Raw genomic sequence first — 24,532 nt, forward strand, 5'->3', positions numbered from 1 at the left:
CCTCAACCGCAGCTCTTAAATTTCCTAGCGCTAAACTTCCCAGTCTAGCTCCTCTCCCGGGGACTGTTGCTTGGTGTATGACATCAGCCTGCACACTTGCAGGCTCAGGGATGCACCAAAGTGGGGGAGGCACAAAGAGTTTTCTGACTCGAGCTGATCTGTATTCCACGCTCCAGTTACTCGGAGTAATTGTGATGTTTCAGCTCCACAAATTTTATCCAGACTGCTAGCTCTATGATGCAAGTGTAGAATATGCTTGGGACAGGTTATCTAAGAGAACAGAAGAACCTAGCAAAAATTAATGTTTGAGCAAGCAAAGATTTGTGAACAGCTTTCTTCCAGCTGAGAGCTGGCTTGACACTTGCTACTTTGCAAAATCAAAAAAAGCAGGTGTGTATTACTAATTTTTCATGAAATTACATGTTCTTTTGGAAACACTTTTCTTCCATTTTGTTTTAAAATAAACATAGTGGTGTTTAAACAAAATAAAGCTTAATTCACCCCAATAATTACATACTTTATGCTGATTACATTGGGTTTGTACTCTCCATATTTCTTCAGAAGAGTTTTATGTCCACTGATCGGTGGAGCCTGTTAGACTTTTTTTTCATTCTGTTAACAACCCTTCAGGGAGTTCTATACTTAAATGTCTTTCCTTTTGTCATTTTGGATGCAGTCCACCAAGTCCCAGTCCCAGCTTCCACCTCCTCTTTCCCTTTGGTGGAGTTTTCCCTTGCACTGAACTCTGAGGCTTGTCATCTTCCCCAGGTAGGAAACATCTCACATTCCTGGGACTCCTTACTCCACTGCAATTATCCATTTCTGTACTTGGTATCCAACTGAGGTTTCAAGTTTATTTGAGGGAAATTTATTCTTTCATGCCTTAGGTTGCTCATCCTGTTTCTTCTCTTACTGGAAGGCAAGCATATGTCTATGATCAGAAGCACACGCAGCAATCAATGCAACACTATGCCCTCAGGGCAGTCCTGCTCTCACCGGCTAGCAAAATTCTCTCCAAAAATAACACCTACCCTTGGACTTGAACTGGGATTGTCAAGAAAAACTAAGAGATACTAGGAAATGAAACCTCATATAATGCAGCCAAAGAGGTACGACTGTTACGGAATAAAGAAAATAAAATAGAGATCACTTACAGTGGCACTATAGCCACAATGAGAGAAGGGAACAAGGAGAACAAGCTAAGAGGCAGTGGTGGAAAGAGGCAAAAATACCACTGATCTCTGCAAGAGACACCACTCAGCTGTGCCTGGTGAGCTCCACCTCTTCAGCTCCAGTCAGTGCCTTAAGACACAATTACAAGAGACAATGACAGACCTAAGGAAAAATGACTTAATTCCTAGCAATTCTTGATTCATTATACAGAAAGAATTTTAATTCTGGAAAAAACATGCAATGGCTCTGAAGTAATTCCTGAGAAAAAAAGTACCTAACAAATTTCAAGACTGTATGAAACTGGAGAAATTATGCTGAGTACCAACTTTTACTCCCAGATAAAACTTATGGTGCTACAACTGGAACCAAGAAGAGAATCTGTTCCCAAACTTAACAGAAAGATTTTGTTGTTGTTGTTTCGATTACCAGAAGCAAATACAACTCTGGAAAGATGCAGCTCTGAAACCTCAACTCCCGTATGGGCTATATTAGGTTTTATTCCCATTTCTGCATATTCACATACACTCAAGTCTCTTATGATATTCATTTCAATAGCTTGACTATTAATAATTAACTTGTGGAAATGAAACATGCTTGCAGCTTTGCAGATTTGAATAGGAAAAAATCTCTCACTCATTAAGTAACATAATTAACCCTCTTCACCCCCGGCTGTGTATTTGTATAAACATGTACATATACTAACATATATATGCACACACCTCCTTTTTTTTTACTAATTGAACAGAAGCCCCCATGTTGCTGCTACATATGATCAAGAAGTAAATGACAAAGAAGAGAAAGAGGAAACACAGGCTGGCATTCACAGAGAATGGCATTTAAAAAAAAAAAAGAGACAGTCACATTCCAATTGAATGCCTCTCTTAAATCTCCAACCTCATCCCAAGTATTGCTATTTAGAATCTATGTCACAGAAATGCTATTCAAAAAATTCAGCTTTTGACTAGAAGTCCAAAATAATTCTTAGCAAGTTAATATAATCAAGTTTTATCTATACATATGCATACTCACACAGTCTTTACCAAGTGTCAATGACATTTTAACAGCTATTACAACACTGCATCAAGAGCATGCCTGACACTTCAGAAAACGACACAAAAAACCTCATACGTGTAATATTCCATCAAACCAGATGATTGCTTACAATTTTGATGTTACAGTGATCCAACTGGTTAAAGAAACAATTCAGTTATTGCTTCAAAACAATAGTAAATTTCCGTTGTTTTTAGTCAATGACAGTAAAAAACACAATAATTAAACTAGTGTATTTTATAGAATAAAAAAATGAAATAAAGTTTCTGAAGCTTCACCTAGAGCAATTACATAGGATTTTTTTTGTATCTTTTTTTGTTCATATGGTTCTCACCAAAAGCAAGTGAACTCTAAATAAACTGCAGAAAATACTAATTCTGTGATATAAGAATCTGACTTAAATTATCTGTTTGGTTTTTTTTTGTAGAAAGGCTTTCACAAGCACAGTTAATGCATATGGGTCCAGTTTATGAACTGTGCAGAGTTTGTGGCAAGAAGTAATCTGTTGTAGACAGTAGGAATTTATGTTCCAAATCAAACCGCTTCAGACTGTTCCTTTTTCCTCCCTAGAACATTACTGAATAGCACAGCTGTTAAAAACATGATATTCAAATCCAAGAATTCAGCAAACATCTATTTCTCGGCCATATTTTTCAGGTATTAAAATGCTTTTAGACCCTTTGCTAAAACTGTACCGCAAAAAGTGCCAGCAAGTCATCACCGTTTCTTAAGTCTTAACCAACAATCTCTGACATCTCTGAAAATTCCAGTTCAATATTAATCTAGTATTCACCGCAGCGTAGTTGTTTCATTGTTATTACAATCATGACTACCCTCAAACCTCTCAGTAATTTTTACATTAAGGTTTACTAGGGATGCTTTTACACAATAAAAACATCTCAACTAGACAGACAAGGAGATAGTTCTGAGCCTTCTCCTTTTCTTCATGCCTTCAATCGCTCTGTTGCTCTCAGCAGAAAGGTCTTTTTTCCCCTACCCTTAAAGCAATGTAATTAAACACTTTTTGGCATTTTGAGAGGAAAAGGATCAGAACTGCTTAAAGCTACCTTCTGATTTCTTCATGGCAACCGTCTCCAGCAGACTTTTTAATCAAGCCACTTGCTACCTACAGCAATGGCGTTCAACAAAAAGGAAGGGCTTAGAATAATAAAATAGGAGTAGTTAAAAAAAAACCACAAACAGCATTCAATTCTGTTGACTCATGCCTGGCAACACGATAGCATTAAAGAGAAAGCCATTTATCACACCTTACCTCCCCTTGAGCTATCTCTTAGAAACAATACAATTGCTTTGAAACTACTTCCACATCCAAATTACTTAACTGCTCTGTGACACCTATATTGACTCCACCAAAATTTGATATCAAGGTGACTTTACAGACCAGAAGCTGAATTTTTCTTAGGACAACCTATTCCCAAAGAAACACAGAAGAGAAGAAATGCTACTTTTCTCCATTTGCAGAACAAATTAGCTTTCCTCCCTCACATTTCTATCACCGTTTCTGAGACATGGCTATTCCCTCTGTTTTCCAAGAATTCTGAAAGTTAGGATAATCCTTTTTAAGTATCTCCAAATCTTAAGAAACATAGATGATCACTTTGCAATCACTTGCCATCTTCCATCTACAGATTAAATCCCAGACCTCTGTATGGAAAGAGCATAAAGGCAAAATCAAACCATCTAAGCCTAAAAGTATTAAAAACTCCATAGGTGTAGATCACCTAAATATTTTACCATTTACAAAAAGTGGTACTAGAAGTAGGCCATTTGAAAGAAAACAAACACTAAGCAGGGGGTTTTAAACATATTTTGTTTTGTTTAATTTTAATTTGCTGTGGCTTCTGACAAAAATGTACCTTCTTTCTGCCTACATTGTAATGTGAATTTGCAGCTTGATTTTTCAAAGTGGGGTTGGAACATAGTTGCACATCTTACTGACATAAGTGATAGTTCATAGTATTTGGTAGCTACAAGATTTTTTTTTATTCATACTATTATGAGTAACGCTCACAAACATGCCACGGATTGTTGCTGTTAAAACAAATTGCGAGTTCTTGGAATAAGGTAACCCTACAGAAAACAACTCAGTTATGCTCCTCTTTGTTTAGGAAGAGTTAAGAGTGTTCAAAAATATGATTACTTTGGTCCATCACAACCAGACCAAAAAAAAGGTGAGGGAAGCAAAAAGAACAGATACCCTGCTAGAATTTGTCCTATGTCTAACCTTCAAGAGAGGGTCATGGTTCTGTCCTGCACCACAAGCAAACATAAATAGCCCCAAACTAACAGCTGCTGCAGCACGTGCTCATCAGGAGAATACTTAGGACAAGTTAGTGAAAGCAGACTACTTTAATCAAATTCTGGCCTCAACTCCCTTTCCTCAAGGTGATACAGAGCATCTTCCATGCAAATTCAAAGCCAGTCCCAAAGGTGAGCAACCTCCATGAAGTTAACTCAGCATCCTACTTCTTACACATAGTAAATAGTAATTTTGTAAACTTGAAAAGTTCACACTCATATCACTCAAAAGCAAAGCTAAGGCTATACCAGTATAAAGTTAAGTACATATAAATGTACAGGCTTTTACAGGGCTAAGATACAATTCACTGTCTACTAGTAATCATGTCACTTATGTCATAATTCCACAAACTTGTTTTGATCTTGACATTTTTTAAACAAAGATGACAAATCAGTACACTTTGACATACTCAGAGTCCAGCATGCATTCTTTAAAACAGAGAATGCTCTCAAGCAGTTGATAACATGCTGCCAAAAGTGACAAGTTGGTCCTGATCACATGGAACGTGTGTTGTGGGTTTTTTTGTCTTTTTTTTTTTTTTTTCTTTTCCCTTAAGCAAGCTCTACCATACCAAATCCATGTCAAGAGAGACATCATAGCTTATTTTATGCACTTTTTTTTGTACCAGACTTAAAAGACCACAAAGTAAACGTACCTGTGTTCTGTGAGAACATTTACTGCTGATGGATGGTTGGCACAGTATGAAAGGTATAAGCTTTTCATTTGTGGCATCAAATTTAGAAAACATCCTCCAACTCTCTGCTGAGCTTCAGGCAACCTAAAAACAGAGTAATAAAGATGGAATTACTGTGATACAAACCAGACACGGAAACAAATTAAAGCCTGGAAAAGCAGCGTATATTGGTTTGGGTTTTTGGGGGGGTGGGGGTAGCATGTTGCTTTTGCTTGCTTTGTTGGGTTTTTGTGTGTGTGTTTTGTTGTTTGAGTTTTTTAAAATAAAAATCAACAAATAGATTCTTATGGTCACTGACCAGCTACCACCACCTTTCTATTCCTTCTTTACAGCTTCAACCCTGTAAACGTCAGGCCTGATTATGCCACCACAGTACAGGGAGAATATGGTAGATACCTGTAAGATGGTCATTCAGCAAAGTTTTTTCAATAATTAATGGTAATTAGCACCTTCTTTAGGAGTTCCATTTTCAATCAACATACCTACCTGTTAGAACAGTTTACTACCCACTTATATATGCCATGCCAAATCTTAAAAGCAGTATTTCAGCACAAAAAAATGGATGGAGTAGCAACAGTATTCTCTCCGTCTACCCTACACCAGCAGAGATGATAGGCTTAAAAGACTTATTAAAATATCCAAGTACCACATTAAGCTCTGATAGCACACAGAAGCCAGTTACAGTGCAGTAACAGGCTGTTTTTATACAATTGCCACTCATCTTGCTTTAAGGGCCAAAAAGCACTTTTAATGTTAATTTGTAACCAGGGCAAGAGTGCTGCTTTACCACCATCAGCACAAAAATACTTTCTATAACTCATACTTTCTTCATCTTTCATGCTCGAATACACCACGTTTACCAAGCAGTGAAGGAAAATTTCACAATTTTGTTCAGAAGAGCTTGTTCTGCTGAGCATAAAACGGTGCTTAAGTAAGAACGGCCTCTGTGGCTTTGGCAAAAAACCCCAATGACTCAGCTAGAGAAATTACTTAGAAGAAAAGCTTACTTTCAAGCAGTCTTGGTGAACTTAATCAGTTTTGATCAGGTTTGCTAGAGAAATATACACATGTTTACTCACATAAATCAGGGAGGACAGGATATGAAGAAAGATAATACGTATATACATAGCATATTTTCAAAAGGTTTTAGCAGAAACTGTCATCTCAAATTACACTAACAAAATAGCTGGAGTACAAATATCTGAAATTAGCTGTGTGGCACCAGCTTAGAACTGGTACAATCAGCAGAAAGTAAAAGTCCAACTTCTGATTTTGCATCTGTACTAGCAGGGGGAGAAAGAAAAATGCAACTCTTCCAGTCTTATTCTTAGTATCTCTTCAAGCTGCATACTTCAGATGCAAATAAAGGCATACTCGTTTACTTTTTAAAAATCTAAAATAATTTTCAAGTTAAAACCACAAACTGATAGGAAGACACATATATTCTAACCAGCCACGCTTCCTCACTGCTGTCTTATTACCACCCTCAGAACCACTCAGAAATATCCATACTAGATTGCTTCTTACATGAGAAAGAATAAATTGGACAAATGAGTGAATGACATCGCAAGGGTGTCAGAAGGGATGAAATCCTATTATTTTCTACAGAGCAACTCCCACTTGAAGGACTAAGCCTCTCCAGCAGTAGGTTGTATGACCAATAGCTGACAATATAACCCATGCTGAAGTCTCAAACTCTGTAGACATACTCAAGGCATACAACTCAGTATTAAATAGTAAGAGGTTGTAATAAACAGTTTAATAAATGGTTTAATTGTCTCTTCATACTGTAGTGCCAAGAGTTATGGCTGTTTGCATCAAGCAGACATCTGTGTCTTCTCAGTCTGCTTTTCTTTTAGCAGAATGAAAGACTGACATTATTCTCTTCTACATGTTGCACACACATTGCAACTTTATACTGCACATTCTTCAGTGAATTAAGATAATTAACAGACTTTATGAGGGGGTGGCAACTCATCCTCTTTGATTTCTCTAATCCATGCATTACTTGCAAGTGTTCTGCTATTTTTAGAGGAATAATTAATAAGTTATCTGTATCTCCTTTAACTGCTGAAGAAACAATTTAAAGCCTACGATCATATATAAAATTTCAGTAATTAACGTGTTCAGTAAAGAGCATAGTTGTTTTACAATTTATTCTGAAGTTGTCGTATCAATATTCTTCTGATATTTGATGTTTTGATTAAAAAGGAATCATATATATGTATTTATATATATAGCTGCCGTTACAAAAAGGTGAAAGAAATGTTTTAATTTCATTGTACAGCATTAGACAACTGTAACAAAGCTTCAGCTGTTATACACATGCTTAGAGGCATCATCATACAACTACATCTAAACTACCTAACAGATTATCTGCTTGTTGAAGTTACACAGCTATCAGTCCTGTTTCTCCAGACTTAAAACGAGTTCCCACTGCATGATAATTTGCAAAAAGATAGAAAATAACTTGTTGCTCAATCATACTTACTTTAAGATTCTGATCTAAACCAGCCATCAGAACTGGACCAAAGCTTGACTGGCAGCTGACAGAGAAAGCGACTTTACAAAGTAATTATGTCCTGCACGTTCGGAAGAGATATGTCTTAGTTTTGGTGTCAGTGGACATTTACAACGTTCTGAAAAAGTCTGTGGAAGCTGTGATGAATCCAGACAAATTTAAACACAGACTGACGGAGGCAATTTTAAAAGAAAAGTAGATAACAAAATGTAATCAGTATAATATGGGGTTTTTTGCAAGGAAAAGATCAGATGTCCCTAAATTTCACTTGACTCTGCGGTTACCTTAAAAGTGTCATGCAGAAATCTATACACATACGCCTGCAGAACCTGTCACAAAATGGAAATTTTCAGTTATCTGGGTGGCCTTTTCGGCTCTTCCCCATCTCCTCTCACAGAACGATAAACAGCAGAATTTCTTGCCTCTCAGCTTCTTGAAAGAGCTGGAGAATCAAAGGATAAGTTTACTGTTTGCAGGAGGTCAGTACAGAGAACGTCTTGAACTTAAAAGCTGACAGCAGAGAAGACCCAGGACAAGTGAAGGTCTGCAAAAATTATTAAGGGGTAATTGTGATTAATGACTCTAAGGGATGCAGTTTGTGAAGAAACACAAGATCAGACGTTATCTCCTGAGGCTTCACAGTTAATAAGGTTACTGAAATAAGGGGGACACTTCGCAACTTTCTGAGCTACTGTTTGCACAAATGGAGGCACTATTCAACTTACTCACAACCCATTAGTCTGATTTTCAATGCTGTCTTCACAACTACACCTTTCACTACTTGTCTATTCACCTTACCTCTCAGACACCAGTGAATACGCATATTTGTTTCACGCAATCTGAAGACAATGTGTTCAAATTCACTTAATGTCAACAGCCTTATTTCTGGTGATACTCACAATAACCAAAAGCAAGAGACGATACTGGGACAAACCTTTAACGGACTTCATTTGTATCTGCACTCCAAAACCAAACCTGAAACACTGATTAGTTTTGGATTACATTTAAGCAATCTCTCTCTCACACTCTGGCCTTTCCCTTTTTTTTTTTTTTTTCCTACATTCCCATTCTATTCCAGGATCATCCCAGAACATGAAGTATCCACTTGTACTCAAACATAGAACAAGATGAACAAAATCACCACAGTTACTGTAACTGCAAGAGCAGGGACATGAGGGAAAGAGTGCAAACCCAGCTGTAGGTATTACGGGGCAGGGAGATAAGTCTGTGGTACTACCTAAAAGACAGTCAATGCCTTCAGTTTCCTACAGAGGAGATTATACCTAAGCAGTCCACGCAGGCTGGTGTCACCAGCCAGTCTGTGCATTGTTTCCCCCCCTTACTGAGATGTGCAGCCACAGACTGACAGCTTCTATTCCCAGATGAATGGAAGAAATTTTTTTTTGAGCAGGAGACATCTGTTCATTCTCCCACTACAGAAATACTCAAAAAACAATACTTTCAATAGAGATCATTTACATCAGCCCAGAGACCACCCAACAGACACTGACTTTGTTCGTTCATTCAGAGACTCCTCTGCTGTGTGAACCACTGCAGAATTGAGCTTTGGCACTGGATCACAGATCTGGAAAGAGACCTAGGGCAATGGACCACCTTCTGTCTTCAAAACACTGGACACAGAGTTCGCTGTCAGGAATCCACCTTTTTGCAACTGAAGACTCTGGCAGCGTCTCTCTGCCTTGTCAGATACAGCACTTTTCCATCCATCAAAACAAAGTGCACTTATCAGTCAAAAACCACACTTTTGAAGCAGATCAGCCAGAAGATTCTCACTCAATACTAGTCAGACTCCTTTTCATACCTCGCTTTTGTTCAGTAAATAAAGAAGAAAAGTCACAAAGGTAAAAGTAACCCCAAACAAATCCATCTGATGGTGCCCAGCATCCAGACAGGAAGATGAGAAGTGTTTCCAGGCCTGTGACAGATGGAGCAGCCTACAGAGGCACCACAGTGAAACTGCAACAAAGGCCAACCCAGACAAGTTCAAAGAGGACAAGCCTTTAGCCAAGTACCAGAAGAGCTTTAACGTTGGGGGCAGGGTAGAAGAGTGGCACACAAACAAAACCAAACCACATCCCCAAACAACTCCTTCCCCCAAAACACACAAAAATCCCACTATAGCATTATATGTTCTGAAAAAAAAACCCAACACAAACAAAAACCCACCAAAACACCCCAAAATGAAACAAACAAAAAAGCCCCCAACGTTTAACAACGTGAGAATTAAACAATCCAGCTTCTTGCAGGCAAGAAGAAGAAAAGCATCATAAAGTTTCTGCCATTGAAGTACGTACCAGTATTTGTTAAGAGAAAATTCACATGACAGACTGTCTTGAGTGGGGTGTGGAATTCAAAAAACATTCAACTCACGTGGAAGAACAGAAATTTGTCGAACAACGTAGGCTGGCAGCACTACAACTGGCATTTTGTCATTCTGACACGTTAAGTTAGAAAAAACACAACACTGGATGGTGCAATACGAAGTGCCTGAACAATGGAACTATAAGCTCTCTGCCAAAAACAAAATAAAAAGATAAATCTATTTTCAGCCCAGGAGCTACTCTGAGTTTACAGAACAGGTTCACCAGCCAAAAAACCATGGCAAAATGACAAAAAACAAGACAGCAGAGCAAGCATTCTCCTACAAGATGGGAAATATGATGGATACGATTCAAAACATGAGGAACCTGGGAGCTCAAGTCAATATGCTATGATAAAAATTAAACTGAAAAATACAACTTGGCATGACCAGCATATTTATGAAAAGAAAATAACACAAAACATTTGTGGTAACCCTTCAGTAACCCTGGGGCATCACTTCCTCTGCCCACCTACTAGCATCCATTATGTTCCTAATATATTACACAGCAATATTTCACTTACCAGGAAAAAAAGACATAAAGGGCATTATGAGAAGGTGCTCTAATAGAGTTTAAGTCAAGGATGGAATACTAAATAAGCTTTGTGAACTTGAAGTTACATTATGATATCACATTAATCTACATATCAAGTTAACACACAGCTTGCATTAATATTTTTGTTTCAAGGCATACGCTCTTCCACTCTTGTTTTTAAGACCACCTTAATCAAAAGTTTTAAAAGATTAAAACTGTTCATGCAAGGTACTTCATTTCCTTAACTTCTCATTCACAGAAATAAAATCATCGTAACAAAAGAATGGGATAACGAAGCACAGTGACAAGAAAAGAAAGGAAACATTTAAGTATGTTGACAAACGGTCATTCTCAGGGATTTAGACACCTAACTAATCAAACTTTAAGTTCTCAAAAAGAATATCCTTCTTTCTCAGACAGTATGGGAGAAAAGCCATTTCAAGAATGTTTCAATTCCACTGCTGAATAGCCATCTAAACTACACCGTCCTCCTTCCCATTCTCACCAGTCTAAGTTGTCTAGAGGCAGAAGAAAGGGAAAGAAGCCAGGTGTTAGGAGGACACGGGATCCAAATTCAGCAACAGACATACATTACTGCCTAGTGGAGACGCAGCTTATACTTTGTCATGACAAAGCTTCCTCTCACAGAGAGCAGCTCAGAGGAAAAGAGGAGGAAGAGGTCAAAATAAGACAGACTGAGCTAATCTAAAGATCACTGCTGCCAAAAGAGGTATTTTCTTCTTCATACAAGACACTCATTCCTCCTAACAGCCAAGTACTCCCAGCAGACTGAAACTTGTCTAAGTCCTCAGTAGCAATTCAAATTACTAATTTGACAGAAAACAAGCAAACTTAGATTAGCAAGTTGCCTTTGCTCACCATGTGGTCAGACAAAAAACAGAACACAGGCAAGGAAAAGGACACAACAGGCTAGGAACAAGAACTACACTTTCAGTGGAGTTTCAACACTAGAAAATTGTTAGGACAGTGCAAACGTAATATGGTTACCTTCTTTCTCACATCCCCAAGTGCTGAGGTACAAGCTGAAAAATATCCTGCCACCACTTCAGCCTAACCTGTGGAAGGAGGACAGGTGTCTTCATCCCCTTCTTTCTATGCTTCATGCTTCCTACATAGTACAATACAGGCCTTGAGGCTTTTTTTTTTTTAATTCAGATTGCTCTATGCTTATCCTGCATGCTTCTCCCAGCACATTTTGATGACCACCATTGTTCAGGACAGAAGAATACTAAGCACAAGTGTTCTCATACAGGGTCCTTCATCCAAGTCACTTACCCTCTCCTCCACTGTTCCGTCGCAACATAAACTCCCTTCATTCTTTCTCTTACTTTAAGAAAAGACTTAAAATTCATGCCTCCAGAACAAAACACACCACTTCCCATTGGTATGCAATTGCACCATGGAAATTCATAAATTGCTTCCAAAGTACGTCAAAATTCCTACCTCTGCAATTGCATCCCAGGGCAAATACATATCAACATAAGTAATTATACATTATCCAAACATCTATTTACTGTACTGCTGTAGCAACTGTCTTTAGAGCAAAAGGAACAAAAGTTATCACAAACAACATATAAAAGTAAAATAATAAAAAATATTTGCTTGTTGGAATTTTACACTATCAGGTGTGCATAGTACTTACTTGGTGCATTCTTCTAAAGACTGTACAAGCATTTGCTGGAAGGAACTTATTTCTTCCAGGTTTCCCATTAAGTATGAAGTATTTGCTGAGTTTAACCTGGAGCCAAAGTAAATAAAAGGTGTTTAGGTTTGCAGTTATTGACTAATTGTGCTGTAATAAAACCTAGAACCTTAAAAGAAAATGCTTACTGGTTCTTAGATCAAGGACCAGACTGTTCTAGCGTCAGCAAGCAAACTGAATAAAAGCACGCCCTGTATCAAGAATCTCACCGTCCACACAAGAAAACACACATTGACATTGAACTTGAAGTTTTGACCATATAAATCCTCCCCAACAGAAGAGAGATGTCAAGCTTAATTTAAAACCAAAACGAACTCACATACTTTTCACTGGCTTGTAATGGTCGCAGGTAGTTTGAAAGCATTGTTTGTAGCTCCTTAGCATATTCATTTTCTGTTTCTAATATATTTTGTAGCACCTACAATAAATGACAGTTGCTAATTGGTACTTTTTAAGAGATACTTCAAAATGTTCAAAGCAATACCAGTTTTAAAGCATACTAAAATTTACTTAGCCCAAGGAATTTACTTAGCCCATTAAATTTCCTACAGTAGAAATTTAAATATCAGCAAGAAAGCATTGAATACTATTCATATATGAAATTCACAGGAAAAAAACCACTATACACACACGATGAGCCATTCTTTAGTCATATACAAAAAGAGTCGTAAGCTAACAGGAATTTCACTACACTTAAAACTTTTACTGTAAAATTTGAAAGCTACACAGAGTGGTGCTGCAAATCTAGGGGTACTTGTTCCTCCTATGTACTTCAGAACAGTCAAAGACATCAGAGGCTGGTAAAGCACAACAGAAGTGGTAAGAGAAATGAACAATTAGTGTCATCTTCTCAGTCTCAATTACAACACATTACAACTAATCTTGCTAGCAAAGTGTTTACTTATTCAGATGTGCTATTCTATCTAGAAGGTCTGAATGTTAACAAATTTATAAATATCAAGTAATTGACAACTTTGCTTAGCAACATGATTAGCATTATCGCATTCTTTTTAAATGAGGCTGCCTAACCTTCTACTGGGAATGTAGTAATATACACTACCCTGAGCAAATTACAACAGATTCTGATGCAAAGCCAAGATTTTATAAAATACGGAACACACTTGTTTTTTGGCTGAATATAAATCAAAGAACTGGAATACTCCCAAATACGTACAAGAAAGTATTTTACTGAGCCATCTCCCAGGAGTCTGCTTTAGAATATCCTCCAATGTATTCAAATCAAGTTCTACTGTGCTTCTAGCAGGCGAATTATTTTTTTGTCTCCAAAAAGTTAATGATTTAGCAAGAGTATCATCAGAATTAAATGAAGTTCAATGAACACAGCTGAGCTTTGAAAACTTTTTGCTATTCACTGGTCATAAGCCACAGCACAAACCTTCTCATTTTGCTACATGCCATATTTGTCAAGCCTACAGTAATATCTCATTTCAGCATTTATAGTAACAACTGTAATTGAGCACATTATTCGCTGTTGTAGTCAATACTCTTTCTTAGGAAATGAAAAAAGCCATTCATTCCTAAATGCAAACCTGATGAAATAACTTTAAATAGTTCAGTATGTCAATGAAGAATTCACTGTTCCTTTCATTGGTGTCACTGATTCTGCTTATTCCCTGAATGCTTCTATTCATTTGGAAAGAGAGAGAGACCACTTTTGAGTTCATTCTTTTGTTGGAAATCTGAATCCTGAACTGCAGATTAAAATGTCTCCATTCTCTCCTAAACACTGACAGAAGAACGTCACAGGGAAAGTTATGGCTAGTAACTAGGGAACTACAGTATAAAGTTCAACATGGGCACATACATTTTAAAAAAAGCTTGGTTTTTTTTTGGACCACTTAGACGGGGGTGGGGGGTGGGGGGGGGGGCGGGAGAGAAAAAAAAATCCATCGATCACAGCACTAATTAAACACCACATTCTCTTACACTTACATAAAACAAAGTCGGTGAATCTTTAAAATAGAAATGTAAAAGTACTTAGAATCCATGAGATTCAAAAATAAGTGCAAGGTCAATCTTTTCCAGTAGAGCTTTTCCTATAAAAATCTCCCAGCCCAAACTCATTACACAGACATTAGCAGGAAAAGGAGACTGAAAGCCATGGACAAAAACATAAAACATAAGCGTCCTGATGAAGCACTGAACAGCATTAAAAGACATTCAAAGATAAAAATCAACAAATTCGCTACAGATCTTGAAAGGCTGCACCTCGGCTTCACTTTCTGAAAAAGCATTTCCATTCTTTGCTATAAATAACTGTCTGAAAATCTTGAAGTAAAAGTAGTTTCATGTTGGACACAACTCCATTATTTCCTGTGCTACTTTGGATTTTTATTTCAGGACTTTCTTTGCAATACAGAGAACACGGGATTGGAGAAAAAAAGATTTGAGAAAAAAAAAGAATGGGAAAGCTTAAAAACCAGAATTAGCAACTTGATAAATTACTGGAAAAATGAAAATAAATGCAACTGTAAATAAAACCATGCTACAAAACCTATGCAGTGTACCAGATACACTTACACTGCTTTATGTCATTCTAGTAGTTCACAGTGACACACAACACTTCAGAAATACACAGTTCTAAACACTTCCCAAAACACATTAAATCTATTTCCTTTCTTAACAAGTACAGTTTCCACTGCATACAACATTCTTTTACTTGGAATATCTTTTAAAAAGAATAATCTTGCTTACATGTCTCCAAACATCAGTTCTGTGAAATCTCACATCCTTTCAGCTTGACTTACCTACCTCACGGAGAAGCTATGAGGATTAAATGCTTGGACTGGGCTTTGAAGCAATAAGTAGTCAGTATTGCAACTCAGTATTCTGGCACCAGAGCACCCTTACATTCCTCATATCCACATCTTGCCCGCATGCTCTAATAATCACCTTTCTTCCCTTTCCTGCTTTCTGTGCGTTCTGGCTGCTGCAAGACCCCATGAGACCTCGGAGACCTTGTTTCCACAACTCCACCACAACATTTGCACAGACAAGACCGGGTACCAAAAGAGCAGCATTGAAGTGGCAGCTTTTGCAATCCGTAACACTGATGAATGGCAGGCACAGACAACTGAGCTCATACAGCACAAGCTCTCTCAATCACACGGCATGGAAAATTCAAGCATGGTTAACAATTCTGTCACACAAAATCCCAGTCGTCTCCCTAAGGCAAAAACCACCACCCAAAACCAGATTTTAAATGACCTACACGAATCTGATAGCCTTCCAAATCAGAGGAAGAAAAGGCAGATTTTACAGCTATGCTTGGGCATGATCCTGTAGCATGTTCCTGTTTTATGGGAATAATATGGCACTCAATTGAAGTACCGCGTACTTCAGCAAAATGGTGATCAATGTCTAATTTTCCTGGATCATGGGAATCAGAGATGGACCTCTTAAAACAAGACCTTGAGAGGGGCAATGTAAAACAGCACACAAGTATACCGTATCTGAAGGGTCCTCAAAAACTTCTATAAACTTCAGCAAACACAAAGTCTTGACTTAACTTCAAAACTGTGGCCTCAAAAGGAGTGCTTATTTCCCATCACTTTTCAAACACTTAAATGAAAAATGAGGTCATCCAAACACTCATACTACGGAGAAAGTTGTCCATTCCTTTACCTGCTTTTAGAACAGCTACTTAATCTCAAGACAATTGTCCTGTAAGTGGAGACAACCTAATTTCATGTTGGATACAAAGTTTTAAATTCTCAAGGGATTAACAAGTGAAAATAAATCTCAGAGTAACGCCTGCTCCATCTTCAGGGAATAGCCCGAACAGAACACTGGAACAGGCTGCCCAGAGAGGTTGTGGAGTCTCCTTCTCTGGAGATGTTCAAAACGCGCCTGGACGTGTTCTTGTGTGACCTGATCTAGGTGGTCCTGCTCAGGCAGGGGGATTGGACTAGACAATCCTTTGAGGACCCTTCCAATCCCTAACGACCTTATTGGCATCACGGAGACGTGGTGGGACGACTCCTATGACTGGAGTGTCAACATGGAGGGGTATAAGCTTTTTAGAAAGGACAGGAAAGGGAGACGAGGAGGGGGTGTCGCTCTCTATGTCAGCAACCGGCTGGAATGCGTGGAGCTTCGCCTGGGGTCGGAGGAGGAGCTGACAGAGAGCTTATGGGTCAAGATTAGAGGACGGAGACGGATAGGGGATGTTACGGTAGGGGTCTGTTACAGGCCACCTGGCCAGGAGGACAGAGCAGATGAGGCGCTTTATAGCCAGATAGGAGCAGCCTCGCGGTCACAAGCCCTGGTCCTCATGGGGGACTTCAACCACCCTGACATCTGTTGGAGAGACAATACAGCAGGGCACAGGCAGTCCAGGAGGTTCCTGGAATGCGTGGATGACAACTTCCTCCTGCAGATGATAGAGGAGCCGACAAGGAGGGGTGCCATGCTCGACCTTGTGCTCACCAACAGGGAGGGACTGGTGGGTGAGGTGAAACTTAAGGACAGCCTTGGCTGCAGTGACCACGACACAGTGGAGTTCAAGATCCATGGGGCAGCAAGGAAACCATTCAGCAAGCTCTGTACCCTCGACTTCAAGAAGGCGGACTTCGGCCTCTTGAAGCACCTGATGGGCAAAGTGCCGTGGGAGGTGGCCCTGGAGGGACAAGGGGCCCAGGAAAGTTGGTCCACATTCAAGGAGCACCTTCTCCAAGCTCAGCAGAGGTGCATCCCGACGAAGAACAAGTCGGGCAAAAAGACCAGGAGGCCAGCGTGGATGAGCAAGGAGCTCCTGGACCAACTGAAAATGAAGAGGTTAGCCTACAGAGGGTGGAAGCGGAGACAGATAGCCTGGGAGGAATACAGAGAAGCTGTAAGAGTGACCAGGGATCAAGTGAGGAAGGCTAAAGCCCTGAAGGAATTGAATTTGGCAAGGGATATAAAAAGCAACAAGAAATGCTTCTATAGGTATGTAGGGGACAAAAGGAAGTCCAAAGAGAATGTAGGCCCCCTCCGGAAGGATACTGGTGCTCTGGTTACCCGGGACATAGAGAAGGCTGAGGTACTTAATGAATTTTTTGCCTCAGTCTTCAATGGTAAAGCCTCTTGTCTTACCACCCAAGCTGTGGAAAGAACTAGCAGGGACTGTGAGGATGAACCACCGCCCACTGTACTTGAAGACCAGGTTCGAGAACATCTGAGGAACTTGAAGGTGCACAAGTCCATGGGACCTGATGAGATCCATCCGCGGGTCCTGAAGGAACTGGCGGATGAAGTTGCCAAGCCACTGGCTATTGTATTTGAGAAGTCGTGGCGGTCTGGCGAGGTCCCCGATGACTGGAAGAGAGGGAACATAACCCCCATTTTTAAAAAGGGGAACAAGGAGGACCCGGGCAACTACAGACCGGTCAGCCTCACCTCTGTGCCTGGCAAGGTCATGGAGCAGATTCTCCTGGGAACCATGCTAAGGCACATGGAGAGCAAGGAGGTGGTGGGTGACAGCCAACATGGCTTCACCAAAGGCAGATCGTGCCTGACCAACTTGGTGGCCTTTTACGATGGGGTGACAGCATCGGTGGACAAGGGTCGACCAATGGATGTCATCTACCTGGACTTGTGCAAAGCTTTTGACACTGTCCCGCACGACATTCTTCTCTCTAAATTAGAGAGTCATGGGTTTGATGGATGGACCACTCGGTGGATAAGGAATTGGCTCAATGGCCGCACTCAGAGAGTAGTGGTCAACGGCTCAATGTCCAAGTGGAGACCGGTCACGAGTGGCGTCCCTCAGGGGTCCGTGTTGGGCCCGACCCTCTTCAACATCTTTGTTGGTGACGTGGACAGTGGCATGGAGTGCACCCTCAGCAAGTTCGCCGATGACACCAAGCTGTGTGGTGCCGTTGACACGCTGGAAGGGAGGGATGCCATCCAGAGGGACCTTGACAGGCTGGAGAGGTGGGCCCGTACCAACCTCATGAAGTTTAACCAGGCCAAATGCAAGGTCCTACATCTGGGTCGTGGCAATCCCAGGCATAAATACAGACTGGGTGGTGATTGGATCGAGAGCAGCCCTGAGGAGAAGGACTTGGGAGTACTGGTGGACGAGAAGCTCAATATGAGCCGGCAATGTGCTCTTGCGGCCCAGAAGGCCAACCGCGTCCTGGGCTGCATCAAGAGGAGTGTGGCCAGCAGGTCGAGGGAGGTGATTCTCCCCCTCTACTCTGCCCTTGTGAGACCTCACTTGGAGTACTGCGTCCAGTTCTGGAGCCCCCAACATAAGAAGGACATGGACCAGTTGGAGAGGGTCCAGAGGAGGGCCACGAAGATGATAAGAGGGCTGGAGCACCTTTCCTATGAGGACAGGCTGAAAGAGTTGGGGCTGTTCAGCCTGGAGAAGAGGAGGCTCCGGGGTGACCTTATAGCGGTCTTCCAGTACCTCAAGGGGGCCTACAGGAAAGATGGGGAGAGGCTGTTCAGGAGGGCCAGTTATGATAGGACAAGGGGTAATGGTTTTAAAATAGAGGGAGGTAGGTTCAGGTTGGATATTAGGAAAAAATTTTTTACTATGAGAGTGGTAGAACACTGGAACAGGTTGCCCAGAGAGGTGGTGGATGCTCCATCCCTGGAGACGTTCAAGGCCAGGTTGGACAAGGCCCTGAGCAACCTGATCTAGTTGGAGATATCCCTGTTCCTTGCAGGGGGGTTGGACTAGATGACCTTTGAAGGTCCCTTCCAGCCCTAACCATTCTATGATTCTATGATTCTATGATTCTAACATTCTGTGATTCTGTGATTAATATGCCCTCTTCTTCAGTAACAGGTTACTAAATAACTTCTACATGAAAAATGCTTCATGCATGATTACAAGCCTGGTTCATGTTACACACTGTTGTAGACTTGTACCATTTTATGGAGGATAAGACGTTGTAGCACTAGTCATTCTCTGCTAACCTGCGTTCCTGAGCAAGGCAAAACCTAAGCATAAATCAAACGTGCTCTGTCTTCTCAGCAACACCTAGCAAAAGGCACAGCTAATAAAACTCTAGCACATTGAGACTAGAAGGTATGTAATTTGTGTTGTGAACTTCAGATGGAGCTCTGTGAATCCATAAAATTAACGAACTTCATTACAAGGAGGTGAAGAACAGAGGAAGGCGGTGAAAGCAGTCTCCTCTTGACATTAAGCACCTTCTCCTTAGCCTATGCCAGACTTTTTCCTCAGAAAGGGAGATTACAGAGTGTATCCTACCACTTTCTAAACTGCTCTTGGATTTTGTCCTCAGTCCGACGAACGTACTCACAGGCGTTGCCTGCACCTGCACAAATCCTTCCCTAGGAAAAACAGCAATAATCATGAGGTTTACAGGGTCTCAACATGTACCCATATGGTGGAAGACAGCCACAACTTCAAAATAGCAAGCAGTCCCAGAGCACCAGCCTCAAATCATGCTTGGCTGTCAAAAAAGCCTTTAATACAGATTTTAATGCTTACTCGGACTCGGGCTCCATCCTTTTAGCTACCACTTGCCAAAGGCCTATTCGGACCTGTTCTGTTTTTACCTTAGTATAGGCTCAATTTTGATACCAGTGCAGACTGATGATAAGAATTCTAGCACAGGGAAGTCCCATGTCTGCAGCTCAGACGTTAAGATAGAACAAAACCTCAACTCGCAGGTTCAACTGCTTTCACTTCAGTGTTTGTCTTACCCACATGTAAAAATGGCTACATATTTAGTATTATTAAAAATTAATATTTTATAGTTACATTTCCATTGGAAGTACTTAGTATTTTTTCAAGAAAATCCATAGGCTATAGCTAGTCTAATTTAACTTTTAAGCACAGCAGTAAAGTCTTACTTGTCTGAAACAAAGTGCATGCTACAGCACAGCCTTTCATTCTTTCAACAAAAAGAATAAAAAGGTGAGCTTAAAAAAAAATAGTGCGAGTATTTTCCACACTGTGGAAAAATGTGAAAATGAGACCGTTATCCAATTCACTGCACACAGATTTAACAGCACTTGAGCGTCAGTGCTCTAGTTTACTATACATATTTTAGGGACCGGTCATTTCCATGCCTGCCCCCTCACCCCTCAATATCATCAACAGTTAAATAGCTAGCAGTCAAAACACTGGGAATCTTATTAAATCAGTTTAGTGCACCAAGCACTTGCACCCCAGCAAGATAAAAAATAACCTAATTCCAAGATTAAGTATGGTGGTCACCAGTTTCAATATTTAATTTTTTTTTTTTTAAATTAAACTACTTCAAAAGCCAGCTATGGCTCTTTTCCAAAGTATACACTAGTTTGAGTCTCCATGATTATGATAATAAGTTATCCAGGGAACAATTATAAAAAGCACACAAGCCAAAGGTGATTATTTCAAAATTCTACAGCCTTTTATAAACTTAGCTGTCTTAACTATGATTTTACACAAATTGAAACATTTACTTCCTATTATTTTCACTGAAGTACACTATCATCGCCAAAAATGGCCTGTATTACTCTTACAAAGTAAAATATGCAACCACAAGATTCAACGCAGTGTGGACACAGTCAAACTAGATGTTTAGTTAAGCACAAATTAAATAGCTGCAACTCTTACTTTCCATCATATTATGATCTATCTGGGAAGTAATAATATAAGACTATATATGAGGCATATATTTACCACTGACTTAAAAAAAACCCCAAAAAACAACAAACAAAACCCACCAGAACCAACCCAAATCTAGAAGATCTAAAGCACTGGTGTTCAAGAGAGCTGCCAATTTATTTTGAAATAAATGAAGGAAATAAATCCTCTCTTTGCTGCATTCACTTCAGTTTACTTGTACTGAAAAACATACGTTCTAACATCACAACAGAGGAGACATATTTGCTACTACACACTACAGCAACTTTGGAAAAATAAAAAAGAGGACTACAAAGAGATATAACGAGAAAAAATAAATAGGAAAACTCTCCAATATTTTGTTGCTGGATGTACCACAGTCAGATCATTGCTTCCCACAGTTTGAAGGAAGGTGTGCCTTCACAGGTACCTTCCACTGTGACTGGCAGGTGTGGGATACACTAGCCAAAGAATTGCAGCCCTCCCTGTATCATGGAATTACGATTACCAACAGAGGCACCAGGCAAGCCAGGGGGAGGAGCAGGAGGTTGCTTCATTGTTTTCAATTAGGGGACTATACAAAAAACTGTTCTGTTCTTCCAGGTGGCTGGTGTTATTCACGCCACACCGTAAAAGACGAACGCATAAACCCATGCTTTATGACTCCTGCTAAAAACTGACAAAGAAAAAACCCAAATGACAGCTACTTCAAAGAAAGGGAAAGAAACCTTGTGTTCTGGTTTAACACCAGCAGGGAGCAGTGGTTAACAAAACCAGCAAGATGCTTTTTGCTGCCGATGTATCTACTGTTAGTAAATAAAAGATTCTCAAAATGGTTACAGCAACATATTTAAAGACAGAGTTTGGTATGTTTCTCACATGCATCTACTAAAGAGGTCTGAGTACTAGGTTAAGAATTTCTGGGAGTGTGTTAAAGGCTGACTCTGGCTATGCTACTTTTGCTGTGAAATCTACCTATCAGATAGTGAGAGGTTGCCAAAGTAAATAATTGAGTTGATTTGTAAGCGCGAATACAAAAGGAGGCATACTAATTCAATATGTTCAATCTCTTGTTCAATAAAAAGGACAAAAATATTCTCAATCATTAATTTAACGTAGCAGAATTTCATTAATTCATAGAGACTGAGGAAGACTGCATATTTGGGGGACGGTGGAGAAAAGGGAAATTAAAAACTAGCAAAGCAAATAAACAAGCATAATATATTACAGAAATGCCTATTAGCCACTTAGACTATAATTTTGCATCATGCTTAAGAATCTGTATGTGTGATATTCTATTAAACTAATAATGACCTTGTTTATAAGAGAATTCACTAAAAGCCCTATCTAGTTTTGGCACTAAGGCTCTGACAAGACTGCCAAATTTTTTGTGCTAAGAGCATTTAGTTAAATGACATTCTACTGTATATAACAGTTCACATGGAGGAAAAAGGATCACTCACCACGTTGTAATAGCTTTTGTTAATTGCAGACGTATCAAAGCCTTTAGGAGGACTCTTCAATGTACCTGATTTGGGGGAGACCGGTTTTTCTGAAATGTAAGATATTTTGATGTCAATGGGGTGCAATTTCATAACTCAACACTAGAGGTCAAACAAACTGCTTTAAAATATTTATCATAAGTTAACGGTGAAAATAGTGCTTCACTGAGAAACATACATACTCCTGCTTGAAATTATTGGCAAAGAATCAAAGTGGTTCACAATGAATAAAACTCTAACCTATATGAAAGCAAGTAGAAAAACTCCCATTCTTTTTCCTGGAACCAGAAAGTCAGTTAATAAAATAAGCTTTTCCAAAATTATTTTTTAAAAACAAAACGTTATCACAGACTGCAATTCAAAAAACCAAAACAACAGGAATTTCCAATCACTACACACTGTCAAACAAAAGTAGTATTAAGTTTCAGAATCAATTTAATGAACTCAGTAAAAGCCAGTGATCTATGAAAGGCTGAACATACCACAAGTGGAACAATCAAAACACTACACAAGTAGGGGAGTGACTTACCAGATACCTATCCCAGAAAATCATCTTTTTAAAACAAATTCTTTCACTGTTAATGAAGTAAAAAATAAAAATACTTATGCACTTGAGAACAGAGTCCATCATGACAATAAACGCAATCCTTCCTACAATGCCATAGTGAATCTACTCCTCAGTAATGCACACTCTTCCTGGCAGGACAATGTAAGTCCGCAGGTTCAAAACAACAGTTCTGAGAGTTATCCGAGTGATGACTCCCAGAACGGAGAGGCACAGAAAGCATACTCCTAAACTCTCCCCTCCCACCTCTATCATTCCTCTAAGTCAACCACAGAGGAGCAAAGACGAGGGGAGAGAATCAAATGCATCATGCTGGAGAAACCACAAGTAAGATTTATAAGATTTACAGCATCTCTTTTTGACCTCTCACTTGACTTTACACACAATCAACTGAGAATGCTTGCGAGACTGTATTTATCAGGACATTATGGTGTTTTGGCTTGCTTTCTTAAATAAGCAGCCCTGTCTAACATGCAAATTTCAAATAAGCATTTGAGTAATTTGTATGCAAATTGTCAGAAAAAAAAACTCACACACATCACCAAAACATACCTACTGAAAGTTTACCTTTATTTAAAAGCAAGCTCCTGTTTCAAGCAGATTTTAATAAAGATATATTAATAATTTAACTCTAGTTTATCCGATACCTCAAGCCACTAAGAATAAATTATGCAAGTCTCAAATGAAGATCTGCCTTTCCAGGAGGAGCCCAGTAAGCCAAGATAAGAGTGAGCTATGAGCAACTGCCACGGACAGCAAAGCTGACCAGGAAAACGCCACCATGAGTAGAAGAGCCTATGTGGCACCAGCCTCTGCAGGACTGTATCCTGGGTAACTCGGTGCTTCTTCAGGCTGCCCAGTTGCAGCCCCATGGACGCTGCAGTCTCAGGTGAGATGACTGCAGATGGAGGCCACCCTTTCGTCCCCAGCGCCAGGAGCACCGGGCAGGCCAGCCACACCTGAGGCTTTAGCCAGCAGCCTGGTCGGAGTGGCTCAGGCCCCAAGAGCACCCATGTGGTATCTTCTAGGGGATTTTCTCTGTATTGCACTGGAACTCTCCTCAAAGGAGCTATTCTAAAAATAAATTATGGTCTTAAAACTGCCAAACATGGGCAAAACATTTCTCCTTACCATGTTCAGAGATGACAGTAAAATCCTTTTTGTTAATATCCCCCAGCCAACCCCCAAGCCTGCTGTAAGCTGACAAAACTCATCAGCTCCAGCAGTTACTCAGCCAGGAACACCGATGCTCTCAGCTACCAGCCCTGTAGTACTTATGTGCTCTGCTATATGGCCAAGTAATTCCAAATGACAAGACTCCTCCCATCCCCTTAAAACAAAACCATAAATCCAAGCGGATTTGTCATTCAACACTGCATGTGAAAGAAGCACCTAAAGTCATGTCGTACGTACAGCTACTCATTTATGTATTTACATATAATGCTACTCATTTTGGGACAATTACAACTTGTT

General features: G+C 39.8%; 1 protein-coding gene across 6 annotated transcripts in view; it reads right to left on the bottom strand.

Annotated features, from left to right (window-relative positions):
- ARHGEF7 (Rho guanine nucleotide exchange factor 7) overlaps positions 1 to 24,532 on the bottom strand; it is a 126,378-nt gene that overhangs the window by 37,161 nt on the left and 64,685 nt on the right. For 5 of the 6 annotated variants that reach the window (XM_086619887.1, XM_086619882.1, XM_086619902.1 and 2 more), the window contains 4 exons: positions 22,456 to 22,544; positions 12,720 to 12,814; positions 12,337 to 12,432; positions 5,199 to 5,321 (listed from right to left, as the gene is read on the bottom strand). In XM_086619887.1, the coding sequence (XP_086476013.1) occupies positions 5,199 to 5,321; positions 12,337 to 12,432; positions 12,720 to 12,814; positions 22,456 to 22,544 (403 nt within the window). Of the gene's footprint in view, positions 1 to 5,198; positions 5,322 to 12,336; positions 12,433 to 12,719; positions 12,815 to 15,309; positions 15,361 to 22,455; positions 22,545 to 24,532 lie in introns of those variants that run through there. The other variant, XM_086619915.1, reaches the window with a different exon arrangement.

Source organism: Tauraco erythrolophus, chromosome 1, assembly GCF_009769465.1.
Source record: "Tauraco erythrolophus isolate bTauEry1 chromosome 1, bTauEry1.pri, whole genome shotgun sequence".
NCBI classification, from domain to species: Eukaryota; Metazoa; Chordata; class Aves; order Musophagiformes; family Musophagidae; genus Tauraco; species Tauraco erythrolophus.